The sequence below is a fragment of the Phalacrocorax aristotelis genome, chromosome 2 (genome assembly GCF_949628215.1).
Source record: "Phalacrocorax aristotelis chromosome 2, bGulAri2.1, whole genome shotgun sequence".
Lineage (NCBI taxonomy): Eukaryota > Metazoa > Chordata > Aves > Suliformes > Phalacrocoracidae > Phalacrocorax > Phalacrocorax aristotelis.
Genome location: NC_134277.1, coordinates 47833193 through 47847097, shown reverse-complemented (window position 1 = coordinate 47847097; position 13905 = coordinate 47833193). Strand labels below are relative to the sequence as shown.

At 39.6% G+C, this 13905-nt stretch overlaps 1 protein-coding gene across 2 annotated transcripts in view; it reads left to right on the top strand.

The window, feature by feature from the left end:
* Positions 1-13905, top strand: part of CPNE4 (copine 4) — a 236999-nt gene that overhangs the window by 173957 nt on the left and 49137 nt on the right. For both annotated transcript variants that reach the window (XM_075083384.1, XM_075083383.1), the window contains exon 8: positions 7637-7735. In XM_075083384.1, the coding sequence (XP_074939485.1) occupies positions 7637-7735 (99 nt within the window). The remainder of the gene's footprint in view (positions 1-7636; positions 7736-13905) is intronic.

Here is a 13905-nt window from a genome sequence, read left to right as displayed (position 1 = left end):
GGCTTCCCGTCATTGCTGAGCCACTGCCGATGTGCTCGAATCTCCAGTGGCGGTGTAGAGAGACTGGATTGGTGATGATGGTTCTGTAAATGGTCCCTGTTTTCATTTGGCAGGAAGTGAAGTAGGCTCGGGCTGGTGTCATACCACAGCCGTCAATAAAATATGACTCATTCGGATCTTGAATCAGAGGACCTGCCACTTTTTGTAGAAAAATAAGAATTCTTCTTCCCTTCGCTCTTCTCTCCCAAGCAGATAATTTTAAAACCAAACTTCCCATGTGTTCAGATCCACTGGAAGTTTATTTTAATTTGTGTTTTTACTGTGTCTTGGGTGCTATCCTTACTGCAGTGTGTCGAAGGGAATGCTGAACTACTTAGCATTAACCAAGAGGAAGCTATCAATGTGTGTCTGTCTCAAGTCTCCTTCAGTAGGTAAAGGACCTGAATCTAATACAACCCTGTCAACTTCTAATGTATCAGTTACCACTATCTATGTACAGGAGGTACAAAGGTATTGATGAAACTCCGGCAGTTGTTGGAGTTAGTAGGAAAAGCCTCATTGCCTGCAGTGGAGCCGGGATTTCACCTAATGTTTATGGAGCAAACTCAGCTGTGCTGGTGGACTAATGAGTATCGGTCCATTCAAAATCAGTGGAACAGAAGATGTAGTTTTCAAAAAGAATGAGGCTCTCTAGTCAAGAAGAAAACTTTGGAAATTGCTTCTAGGTTGTCTTTGCAGAGGCTGCACATAGCATAATAGTGTAGGGTATGACCTCTTTTTTCCCCATTAGTCCAGGTTTTTTTGAGTAGTTTAGACTGAAGAATTGAGTTAATCCTTCTGAGAGGAAGAAGTTAAAATATTTTACATACAGTGCTCTGAAGAAGGCTTTACTTCAGCCAGTGAGAGGTTTGCAAGAAACATGGGTTCATTTCAGCTGGTTCACTCTATTCTCACTGGAGCTCACCTTCAAAGGAAATCTGAAATGACTCATAAAAAGTTTATTTTAACTTTCTGGAGAAGCACAGCTAGTGAAAAAAGAAAACTTTGATGCCCAGCTTGGATGAAAAAAAAAAAACAGAGGGAAGGATTTCATATACAGCAGGAAAGACCAAATTTCTCTACAGTTATTCTCCAGCACATAACCCAGGGTTGTGATGTGTACAACATAGAATTTGGCCTTGAATCATCATGACTACAGAAACAGGATAACTTGAAGTGTTTTAGCTTTTGTACTGAAGGTTTTGCATAGCTTTTGTCATACTCAAGAGGGGAGAATGGGTAGGTAGTGGACAAAGGCCTTCCTATAAAAAGACCTTCTTTGAAGTATTCCAAGTGGGGTACATATACTTTAGGGAGGTACAGTAGGTTTACTTCATTATCAAGTAATAATAACCCTGATGAGAGATTGTTCCAGTAGTAAATTTTTTTCTGAGATTTTTTTTCACCTTCTCTGTTTGGCTTTTCCGAGTTCCCCCCCTGTTGTCACTGATCCTATAGAATGAACCAAAGAAGAGTTTCTATTTGTAGCCTTTTGCCACCTCATGCCACCTGCAGCTCAGAGTGATTCTAGAAGCAGAGCAGGTCACTGACATTTGCCTCAAGACTTCATTTCTTTGAGAGATACTAAGTGTCATGTAAACTTGACCTAAAAATTATTGTGGTGTTTTTTTGGTTTAGAGTTGAATGGTGAGAACTTTATAACTGACTGGGCTGTAATTTATTACATTAAAGTCCAAAAATGAATGTTGTTCTTCTTGCCTAGCCACAAGATACCTTGTTTCACAGAAATGTAAAGAAAAGTCATCCAAGACAGTTTCTGTTCAGAATTTAAGCCACTCTTGTTCAGAACTGTTCCCCTAACATCTAGCTAGGGAATACAGGCAATTAATGGACAAAGATAATTCTTTTCCTTGAAAGGTATCCCTTCGACTCCTTATTCAGTGTCAAGGGATAGATACTGAAGTAAAAACGCACTGAGAAATCTCCTTTTTATGGAGTATATGGACTAGGATCTCACCTGCATCAGAGCCAGATCAGAGTAGGGAGCCTCCTAATCAAGGGACTACTCTGGCTGCTGTTTTGCTCTTTTGCTAGCATAGAGAAGCTGGACAGTGGACCAAGGATTTGGTATTCTCTCCCACCCAAGCTGGTATCTTTTGGTTGCAAGCTGGTGAAGTGTTTTAAGTTAAGTAAGCTCTTATGTTGTCAGGTGGGCCGTCCAACACTACTTCTCCAACTAAGAGGCAAGGTAGTACCAGCACAAGCCATACTAAATTTCATAATTGGACTTTGAGCATATGCAGAGCTGGAGAAACTCAGGCTGGCAAGAGTGGGAGTTTTCTAGTTTTTGCTGGCTTTGTGCATGCTATAATTTGCAGTGTCTGGCCAGCTGAGGGAAACTTAAATGGATTATTTTCAAGAACTACATTTCCATGGTCTGGCTGTCAGTTGCCTCAGGATAGGATTTAGTCATGAGACTCAATCCCAGTCTTTTAAAAACTAACCTTCAGAGCATGTTTTGGGCTGGTTCATAAATTGCAAGGTTAAGTTACAAGTCTCTGCATTGCCCCTGCTCAAAGGTGCTGTATATAATTGTTCTCTCATCATGACAAACTAATGGGGACAAATCCCTTGAAGCATTTCCCTGAAGGTATATAGGGAAAATAATCTCAGTACCTATAGACACCCCCACACAAATGCATACCTACAGTAGTCAGCCTTTTCTCTTACATAGTTTCCCCTTTAGTTTCTTTTTTCTTACTTAGTTTCCCTGTATTTTCCCTAGATAGGATGGTGAGCATGGGAAGAATTATTTTTCAACAATTGTACAAGAATTTTGCTCAGTGAAAACATAGTTTGACTCTCATATTGAGACTTGGAACACCACTTTCTTGTCTCAAGTCAGATCACAAAAATTAAACTTTAAAAAAAATAATGCTTGATTTTGGATCATAAGATCAGTATCTGAGGTAGGAATTCTTTTATTTGCTGTTGGATTATCAAACAAGAAAACTGCCTCACTCCACGGGAGACACTGGATAGAAAATTTGGTTTATTTCTTATCTAGGCATTATCACATCACAGAACATCAGCATTGGCTGGAGGATGGTCCAGATTATGTTTCTGTGAAATATAATTAAAATCAGAAATTTTGCAAGTGAGGTTTTTTGCTCATGCAGAGGTAGCAAGATTAATCAGGCTGTCATCTTCTGGGAAGCATTAGGAAATTCAGCCAGAGAAGCCTGTGCTGTTGTAGTTACAATGCCAATGCACTTTTTCTTGCATGCTGCTCAGAAGTTCCCTTTGTAGTGAGAGTATTGTCAAAACCTATGTTTGGTGAAAAAGCTGAACAGAAATAAAATAATAGAAAATTTCCATCTGCATCCACCTGAGATATCCTTTTCTTCTTAAAATGGACATTTCTCCCTCCTTTCTCTAGTGAAAAGTTAAATTTCAGCCTGAAAGGAAATCTTTCATTTTGTGGCATTTACAACAAAAGCTGGAGGAGTGAAGATGTGGATACCCAGAAGTGACCCTCTGATGTCCTCTTAACTGAGTCTGCTGGTTAGATCTATCAGGCAAAGTGCCCTTCCTTGAGAGGGCCTGAAGCAGTGTCCCTTCTCCCTGCAGTCAGCAGGTATTCTGGGGAGGGAGAAAGGACCATGCAGGGGTGGAAGGTGTTCTCCATCATTCCAGTCAGTGCTATTCCATCACCATGCAGCATTAGAAAGAATTTTTTATTCCCTGCATTTAAGCTTGTAACCAATAGCTAGGAGACTGAATTCTTTCACCAGTTATCTGAACACTGCCTTACCAGTGTTTAAAAGTAAGCATATGGAAAGCCTCCTTAAATTAATGAGAGTTTTAATAGAGTGAATGTATATTGTTAATCATCTGCTTAAGCAACCTTTAAGAGTACAGACCCAAAGAACATATTAAGGTTTGCCTAAAGATAAAGAATGATTTATGGAGAATTTGATTTGAAAAGCACATAGGGCCTTCTTAAAAAGAAACCCGACTTTAAAGTATTCCATAAGGAAATAATCCTTTCATTATCATCTCTGGCCTTCACCTGATTCTGGATTATTTGCAAAGGTCCTTCCCTGCTTATTTTATCTGTCTGAGTGGGTTTTTATAAAAACTTCTGGACTCCAGTATTTATATGTTTCAGATGTTCTTTCCACATACAGCTGAAATACAGAATCGTGACTGTGTACAACGTGTTTTTCAGAGAGTGACAATTAATTTCTGATGGCCGCATGTGAAACTCTGAAAAAAAAAAGCTGTAATGGATATACTTGCAGGAACCCCCTTTCTCCCTTAGTTCTAATTGTGCAAATAGCACTGAGAGTGTACTGTAATTGTTTGTCTTGTCCGTGAAGGCAATATGAAGATTAAAGTACCATCTGGCTTTCTGAAAGCTCAAGTTAGAAAACCTCTAGCTTGAAAGAAACAAGCAGTTGGATCCCTGTCGGGTGGACATTTTAAATGTAAATTAACTTTGCTCATCTCCAGCTAAAATTCTAACCACAAATCAGCACTCGGATCTTTTCCCGCTTCATAAGAGTTAGCATCCTAACAGAAATTTTCCAAAGTACCTTTTGCTGGAGGTCTCTGATAACTTTGTGTCTGTTCTTGTTTTTATGCTCCAATAGAGTTTAAAGACAGAACCTGAAAAGTAAACCTGGTTGGAAAATTTCACAATAAGGGTTGGTTTTTTTTCTTTGAGAAACAGCCATTTTTTCAAAAGCATTTTTTGAAAAGTTGCCAGCATTACTAAAACTATACTTTTTGCATATTTATATCAATTTTGCCATGACATTTTGACAAATCTTTTTACTTGGTGTTACTTTTAGGATCTTAAATCATTTTCACAGTCATTACAGGAAAAAAATCAGTTTAATTCATGCTTCATCTGTGAAATCCATTTATTCATAAAATATTTAGAAAGTAATTTCAATAAAACTGACTAATTTATATTAACAAGAAATTTCACAGAAAAAGAAAATGAAGCTTTTTCAAGCTCTATGGAACAAAACCAGTTTCAGGGGGTGTTTTGTAAATAAAATTATTTTTTTCTTTTTTTTTTTTTTTGTTACCAGCTCATCTAAAAATTGCAGTAGAAGATAAGCACAGAATTATTATTAGTGAAGATTTCATCATCAAGAATTCTCCAGGGCTGCTAGTGATGAAAATACTGTGTCTAGTTTTGTTACAGGCAACATTACCACTCTCAGAACCAGAAGCCCACTCTCGTTTGATTACTGTTGTATAAAATTTAGCCTATAAACTAAACACACACAGGAATTCCCCCCCTGCTTTCCCTCTACCTGCCCCTCCAGTGTCAAAGCTGCTAAAAGGATCTCCAAGTCTTAGAACAAAATATTTTTACTTTGTGATCAGGATATCTTCCTTTTGTCTGAGATCTCTGCATTAAAAAATTAAGCAAAATTGCAGGTTATAGGATGGAAAAGTAACAGAGGGTACAAGAACCAGGTCTTCTCCTGACCAGTGAACTGTTTCAACTGATTAATGTCTGTAGCAATACGAGATATGCTCATGCTCTTTCCCTACGCGCAGTCCTTTGTACATCTACTGCACATCTTCTGTATGGATCAGAGGAATTCCCCTTGCATCGAAGGGGAAGTCTTTTCCTGGGGCTAAGTGGAATGGCGTTGAAAGTTCAAAAGTAAGATAGAGTCATTATTAAAAAAAAAAGGAACCTAAATGATAATGTGGGTGGTGGTATACTGCCTAGGGTACTCCTAGATATGAATTTAGTGAAATCACCACCTATGTTGCAGGCAAATAAGGTGCCTGGGCACTTAACAGCATAATAAATTCAGGTAATTGGCTTATATGCAGAGATCAAATATCTTCATACCTATGCTTCAAGTCAACGGACCTCACATGGACGAACATTTGTGTGGAAGAGGCTGTTTATTAACTTATGGCTGTGGTGGGAGGATGTTAGGTGATGAACACCCATTAAGGCTGACTTTGTGAGAGACCCTGCCTGTAGTGAGTTATGTTGTTTTACATAGTTGTTCTCCTGAAACTTTTTTTGTTGGTTTGCGCTCACTCAAAGAATTCAGTCATTTTGCCCATATCTCAGGCTTTCTATAGAGTCTTTCCCCTATCCTCAAAGTGAATTTACAAACCGCTGGTTTGGTGGTCCAGCGAAAAGGGATTGGCCACAGTGCTCACATATCAGCTTTGACTGGATTATTCAGGCTGGTTAGAAAACGTAGCTGGTGGACATGGAAGTCTGTTTCAATAAAATGCTTTTGTGGAAATATTTAACAGTCAAGATCCAGTGATTTCAGTTCCCTCCTGGGTGAACTCAAAGTGTCCCTTTGGATCAAGCAACCTTCAAATGGCTTGAGGACTCTCTGAGGAGCAAACCTCTCTCTTCCTCTTGTGTTGTCCGAGCACCAGTGCTGGGTTAAAAGCACTGAGCCTCACTGAGACAAAGTGGCTTGATAAAACCCGCTGTTGTTGAGCCTGATACCCCACTACTGCTGCCCCACCACCCCCAGTTATGTTTCATTCCTGCCTTTCTCAGCAGGCAGCTCCTCTACTACTTCTACCACTCCAGTCCTCACCCCACTCCCGTACACAGACCTAGAAGACCCTGGCCCTCAGGAGAGAGTCAAAGTTACCCTCAAAGACATCTCATAGCCAAATGTCAGTGCACTCCTCATGTGACAGTGCAGATGGCTTTGAGGCATTTCTGCTTAAAAAAGAATAAGAAAAAGAGATATTTTGTAGCAGGACATTTCCAGTAAAGGCCTCCTGATTCTGTCAATGTACTCAAACTTTATCTAGGGAGACCATGAGGCTGAATTTGGGATTTTGTTCTTTAAAATTTGAGCCTCTATGTTGTCTTTGGGCCAGTTTTAAAATAAACATTTAGCAAAGCATCTAGTTATTGCTATGTGCTTCAGTCTTGGCTAGCTGAGCTGTATTTAGCAATGTCTGTAAAATAAAATTCTTACAGCTCAAACTCATTGAAATATTCATGTTTATGCATGAATTCAGGAATGACTACCAGCGAGGTTTGGTTTGAATAGTCACTGTTGAACAACACTGGAAAACAGACAAAACGGCACCAAACACTGACATGTATAAATCCAAAGCCATTTCAGAAAATAATCTCTGTAACTATCGTCTCACCTTCACTGACTATAAAAATTAGAATTGTAATGTTTGCCCATGGCAAGTAGTGGTTTGAATATTAATCTATATTTGTAAAGCACTTCACTGAGGTAAGTTACCCTTAATTCGGGACACCATTTGACCATGAACATGCAAATGCACATAATTCTGTATTTTTACACCTAGCATAAAGATGGAGTCAAGGAATCCTTTCTTTCCAAAATACATGAACTTGCTTTCATCAGCCAATTCCATAATGCACAACTGTCAGTAGCAAGCTGTGTTGAGATTCCACTTGTCAGTTCATTTTGATCTGGACAAGAATATGTTTTTAATATGTCTTGTGATTTCCTTCTAGATAAAACACTCCACCCAATGCACATCATAATTTCTCCTGTAGTGTTTTTCAATAAAACCTGTTTTCTATCTGGAAGAAAAAAAAAGTGCTTTTTTGTTCTTTTCCCCTTTGCCTCCCCAGTGCATAGTTTGGGACTGGGATTCCAATGGAAAGCATGACTTCATTGGAGAATTTAGCTCAACTTTCAAGGAAATGCGAGGAGCTATGGAAGGAAGACAGGTAAGTGGAAGCCACCCAAGCAATCTCCATATGTAAGCTTTGTAGAGCAGTGCTCCTTAGATAATAATGTAATAAAGCAAGTGGCATTGCCTCATTGTCTCTCAGAAATTCGTTGCTGTGTTGTCCTCTCCCATTGATTTTACTGTTATCTGGACACAATAATCTGAAAATGCAAAAAGAAGCCATGCCTGAAATACATAGAGTCTTTTTCTAGTTCACATTCTACGGGCATTTCTTTCTGCTAACATTTATTTCCTTTGAGCCCAAGTAAATGGTTTCTATGAGGTGCTGTGCTGTTATGGCAAAGCAGTTGCCCGGTCTGGATATCCAAAGCATTTCCCTACTGGCCTAAAGGCCTTTATTGGGTGAGGGTCATTCTCTGTCTTTCTCTGTTTTTCATGTGCTGCGTTCATGTTGTCAGCTCTAGCTTGAACCATCATGATGAAATTAATCCGTTTGCTAAATATCTCATGAATTACAGTCCTAAGAGAAAATGAAATTGTTAGCTTATTAATAATGTAACTTCTTTATGTCAGCCTGATCTTTTCAAATTGAAGTCGATGGTAATTATTGAACATGATAAATGATTTGTCATTTCCTATTCTTACTTACTCCTAAAGGTGTTAGTATTGATAAACTCTCTGAGGGGGAGTTAAAAATGTTGACTTTATAATCTGCTGACAATTTATATTCACTGTTCCATGGTGATCTCAAAACCAAACACAAACGCCTAATAAACTTTATTTGGGCTTTATATTAAGGTTCTGTTTATAATGTGTTAATAGAGAGGTAACAGAGAGTCAAAAGGTGTTTAACTAATGGTAAGCAGCCAAGCTATTCCATAGGTCAAGAAATTTTAATGATTCTTCTCGATATTTTCTACTGATGTTCTTAGAACAGTATAGAGTTTAGCAGATGTTGCTCATGTATGTAAAATCCTGTTGATATATATCAGTCATATATTAACCCATTATAAATAACTTCTGAACAGAACCTGAGTGTAAATGAAACCCTGTTTTGTTCTCTCAAATTAAGTGAAAGGATGAAAATGTAAACCAAACTGAATTGGAGTAGAAATAAAACCTAAAGAGGTACCTAAAGAGGTACCTAAAGAGGTAAACAGATTCCAGAGCAAATAACATTAACAAGGCCAGTGATGTGACAACACTCCAATTTTGTATACAAATACCTGTGGCTGGGAAAGGGACTGTGTGAGAGTGGTAAACGGTGTATACTTCCAATGTCAATGTCTTCAGAGAAGCATCACAGCCCTTCCCAAACAAACAGTTTCTTGGCCAAGCAAGACACCTGCAGTGCCAGCAATGGCTGTGAAGGATAAACTATATGGTTTTTATCATGATGGAGAAATAGTGTGCTCTTTTCATCCTCAGCTAGCAAAAAGGATGGTTACTCTTTCAGAGGCGTAAGTTAGTACAGCCATTTGTCAATTCTTGTTCTAGGTTGACATTGCATTATCGGAGTGCAGTCCAGGAATGTTTTAATGTTGCACAATGCTTTAAGTGTCTGAACTTTTGTCTTGATAAGGACTTGCCATTTGCCATTCGGCAGGCTGCCTTTCACCTGTAACAATGCATTCTGCCTTTCACTGCAAAAGTGCACCTTTTCTCCTCCAGATGCCTAAGGCATTGTGGCATTATTTCTTTCTTGTTGCTCTCATTCTGTTGTTACTGTTCAGTTAGTCTGTGGGCTTGCACCTGCAAAACCTGATGCTGTTGTTATAGCCAGTTTTGCCACCAAAATGAGAATCAGTCATTCTCCCCCATCTCTTTTCTAATCCTTGTTTTGTAGTCTGTTCTAGAGGAAAACAAGATTTAGTGGGTAGTTTAGTAGGTAATAGTCATTTAAGTGGCTAATAAATATTGCCCCAAAATATACATGCACAAGCTAGATGGCTCTTGCAGGCTTCAGTGAGCACTAATAGCATGATAGGCAAGAGCGAGCAGTAGGGAGTTTGAGCAAATCCTGGTGAAAATTATATAGGTTTTATGGAAAAAGTATTGTGAACACGTGGTACATGAGAGGTCGCTTGTGTACGAGACCATGTCACTTGTCACTTGGGTGGAGCCAGAAAGCACTTTCCATTTCCCTTTCTCTCTTTGGCGCTCTCTCTCTGTCCCTCCCTCCCTCATCCTCTCTCCTTTTTCTCTATTCTTCGGAAATAAGCACTGCTGCTAAAGGCAACATATGGTGTTAGTTGTGGACCCCATAAATACAACCTAGCGCATAGCTTATCTCAACGTCCTTTGTGCAACATTAATTAATGTGAATAGTATTTGTCAGTTTTTTCTTAGTTTTATTCTCCCCAAAGAAAAAGCATGTGCAATGGAGCATTTATGTTTACTCTGAATAAAGGGGCTTTTAGTAAACCTTGAAGGAATGGCAGAGGTGAAGGAAGGTGTTTTGCCTTCAAGAGGATATGTTGCTAAGTACTTCTAATAAGCAAGGCTGCATCAGAGAAATGTAATTATATGTGGGTGAGGAGATGAGTAGGTTAGACATAGTCCTTCATTTGTAGAAGAGACTTTTTCACAGCCTCAGACCAGAAAATGTTCTGTTTTCCATGTAGTACTGCATTCAGTCAGAGGATTAAAACTGCCAGCTACATCCTTCAGCCCATGGCATTAAACATTCTTTCACATAGCATCACAAGAGTGAGTGTCGAAGAAGGGGAACAAAACCTGGAATTTCATCTCAGATACTTTTATCTTGTAGCCAGTCTATCAACTGCTATAGAACCACTTCAGATGGTCAGAATGGATATGTGTCACCTACTTACTTAAAGGAGGTGGTGGTGCGTCTAAGACTGCTTCAGTTCCATCCCTGGGCTGGGTACTGATTATCCCAAGTTTTGAGTGTCAGCCTCTGACCAGATGAGCTTACATTTGCCTTGCTGGCTTGCCTCCACTGTAAGATTTCTTGGGACTTTGTGTTTGAGAGCAGCCATCATTTAGATAAATGTTGTAAATCTAGCAATGGCAGCTTGCTGGTGGTTGAACCAGTAGTGTGTGAAGGAAGGAGGGAAGATTCCTCCTTTGAATGATCCATCACCTGTTTTGATCAGGAATGGCATGAGTAGTTTATTAATTTCTTTCTTAAATGTGGCAGACCCCGGGTGAGATTCACAAGTCTTGAATTATGACTCCTTCAGAGTGACAGTTGCTTCTCAGTGACTGAAAGGACTGAATTCTGGGAAAGTTTGCTGGTCTTTGGCTGGTAGTACAGGTGAAATGAATTCTTACTGTTTAAGAAGACTTCCTGATCATTAACAACCTCAGGGTAATAGCTTGGTGTTTGTTTCTGTTCCATAATAACTACCTTGTTGTCACAGACTGTCATATTCTGACACCCAGCCTGTTTCATACAGGCCACCAATGAAAAATGGCACAAAGGCATCCTGTTGTTCAAATGCACGTCTGAAGTGGGCATTTCTAAACTTTCTATTTAAAATTTTCCACCATTCCAAAATTCATCATTTACTCCTTCACCATAATCTTAGGATTTGTTCCAAATATACGTATAATATATATTTTTAATATGTGTGTACAGTGTCAGTTTTATAAGGTATTCTAATATTAATCTATCAAACATTTGAAATTAAGATTAGAAAAGCTTGATAAAAATTTAAGGACTATTAAAGCTTTTTGTAGCTGAAAGGAGAAATCCTCCACTCATTAGAAAATTCCCAATGTTTTTTAAATGGAGGCAATAAAACCAGAGGGATTTGTGGGGGAAAAAGTCATAGAAACATAAACCACCTGGATCCCCATACAGCATGGGAGTTACATAAGGGAAAAATCTGTTCCTGTACTACATAGAAATGGACAGGTGCGTATACACACACACAAAACAGAAAGGGGAGGAAGAAACTTTACTTACCACTTCCACTGACATTCCCACAAGTTCAGGGTTTCTTTAGCAGGGTGAGGAGGTCTGCTGAGGTGCACAAGATCGGATGGGATTCCGAGGGGATGTGAGCTGGGTTCCCCCGTTTGTGCAGATATTTGACTATGATCCTAACTCAGGGCCTTTGCATCAGGTAGCTTTTCAAATAACTGAGCATAGATGAGACCTTTAAGCCTCTGGTAATGGGCCAAGGCGTTATTGACACCAGTGGACATGTCTAGTATTATGAGGAGACAGGCAGGTTCATCCAGGACTGTCTGCAACATCAGCAGCTGCTGGCCCCAGGGAGGGCGACAGAGGCCTCAGAGGAGGGTGCAGCCATGTCAGGCACCTGCCACATCCGTGGGATTAGGTAACCAGTGGTGCAACCTCAGGAGTGTGGAGGAGGCTGGGGGCCTTGGCTGGGGAAATAAGAAACGCTTTGATTTTCACTTCATTCCCCAGGTGCAAGTTTCCAGAGGAAACCTCTGATAGTGATTAAAAACAGCTCTTCTCCCATGGTGGATGTCTCTCTGGGGCAGAAGGAGAAAAAAACTCGACATCCTGTCCTCTTGCCTGAAGGGATGGCAGGAATAAACTAGCCTTTCGGGCAGGAGGAGTTACAGTTCACCTAAATGTGACTTGATTTTCTTGAGGCATCAGAAAGAAATAACGCAGGATATAACGCTGCCTGCTATCGACTGGATTTTCTTTCACCCTGTCCATTAGACCATGATGCCTCCTTTGTCATTTACAAATTATGCAATTTGTTGCAGAGCTGTATGTGAAGGAACAAGAGAGAAACAAAAGAATTGCAGGGGAGGCAAGCGAACATGCTAATGATAACCCAAGCTCTCTAGCCCTTTCCTTACAGTTCTACCCGACATCCTCATGTGCAAGCACAGTGTCCCAGAGGAAGCAACTGCTCTGTATCATGATTTTTCTTGCCTTAGTGTACATTAAACTCTACTGACACCTTCATTTTTTTCTCTGAGATAACAGCTTGCACTATTGGTAGTCAAATACTGCTCAAATTTAAGTTCTACAACGGTTACCTACACTTAGTCACCTCCACTTCCCTTTGCTGGTGTGTGGCATGGGTGGTTGCACTGTTTGCTCTTCTCATCTGAAGGTTTGGTAAGAGAAGGGGTAAGGATGTTTGGGAAGGCAGCAACCTTCACTGCAGAGAGTAACATCTCCCACTGAGGGATCTGTGTCTCCTCCTTACAGCAAGGAAAGGATTAGGACCTTACAAGTGTCAGCATTAGCTGTTGACTTTCATTGAAGAACAAGTGGATGGAGTTTGTTTAACATTCAGAAATTCTCCACACGGTGGTTTAAATTTCAGGGTATGAAAGAAACACCAAAACAGTATAGTCTGTTGCCAACATTTTCAACAGTACTTAGATTAAATTAACAGGAGATAGTTAAAACCAGGTTGCTTTCTGTTTCAGATTCACTGTGTGGTTTGACAGGGAAAGAGTTTGCATAGCTCAGAGCTGCCAGGCATTTGGAGGAAATGCTAAGTCACTTTTAGAATGATGAATTCAAACTTCACAATGTTTACTGTTGGTGTCAGATTGCAGACTCTTGCATTAGTTTCCCTCTCCACTGAAAAGTTAATTTAAGAGACAAAAACGAATCAATAATAAACAATGTCGATACCAAATCAATACTGGAAATGTAGGAACAGACTGAAAATTGAGCTTGGCCTCACAGTGCAAGCAAAATATTTGAAAATTGTTTCTCATCGTTACTTACTTGCTTAGAGCTGTGTTCTGAACTCTGTTCCCTTTAAAAGAGCTGGAGATATGACAAGGCCTGTATAGGGAATTTCCTTCAAATGATGCTTGTCACATCTTTCACTCAAACTGTGGGAATTGCCAAGGTCAGAACTGGATCTTGGTGGATAAGTGAAGATTGAGAGTTTTATGTAAAACAGTCTTATTGGTTTTTTAAACCTACAAATTGGGAAAGGACTTCTTCCTCCTATCCTATTCCCTTCCCTTCTTTATACTATCACATCAACAGATTTAATAGGTGAAAAATTGTCCTTCTTTCTGTTTTCCTGCTAGTCTGTTCTTTCCTTTGCTTTATTATCCACATCAGCCAGTGACATGCACATGGACATGTCACATGCACAGTGACTTGCACATGGAATACTTTAATGAGCTTCAGATAGTTGCTGAGAATTGTTATCCGTATATCTCAAAATGCATTGCAAAGGCAGGTGAACATTCCTAGCTGCATTTTACAGTTAGCATAGA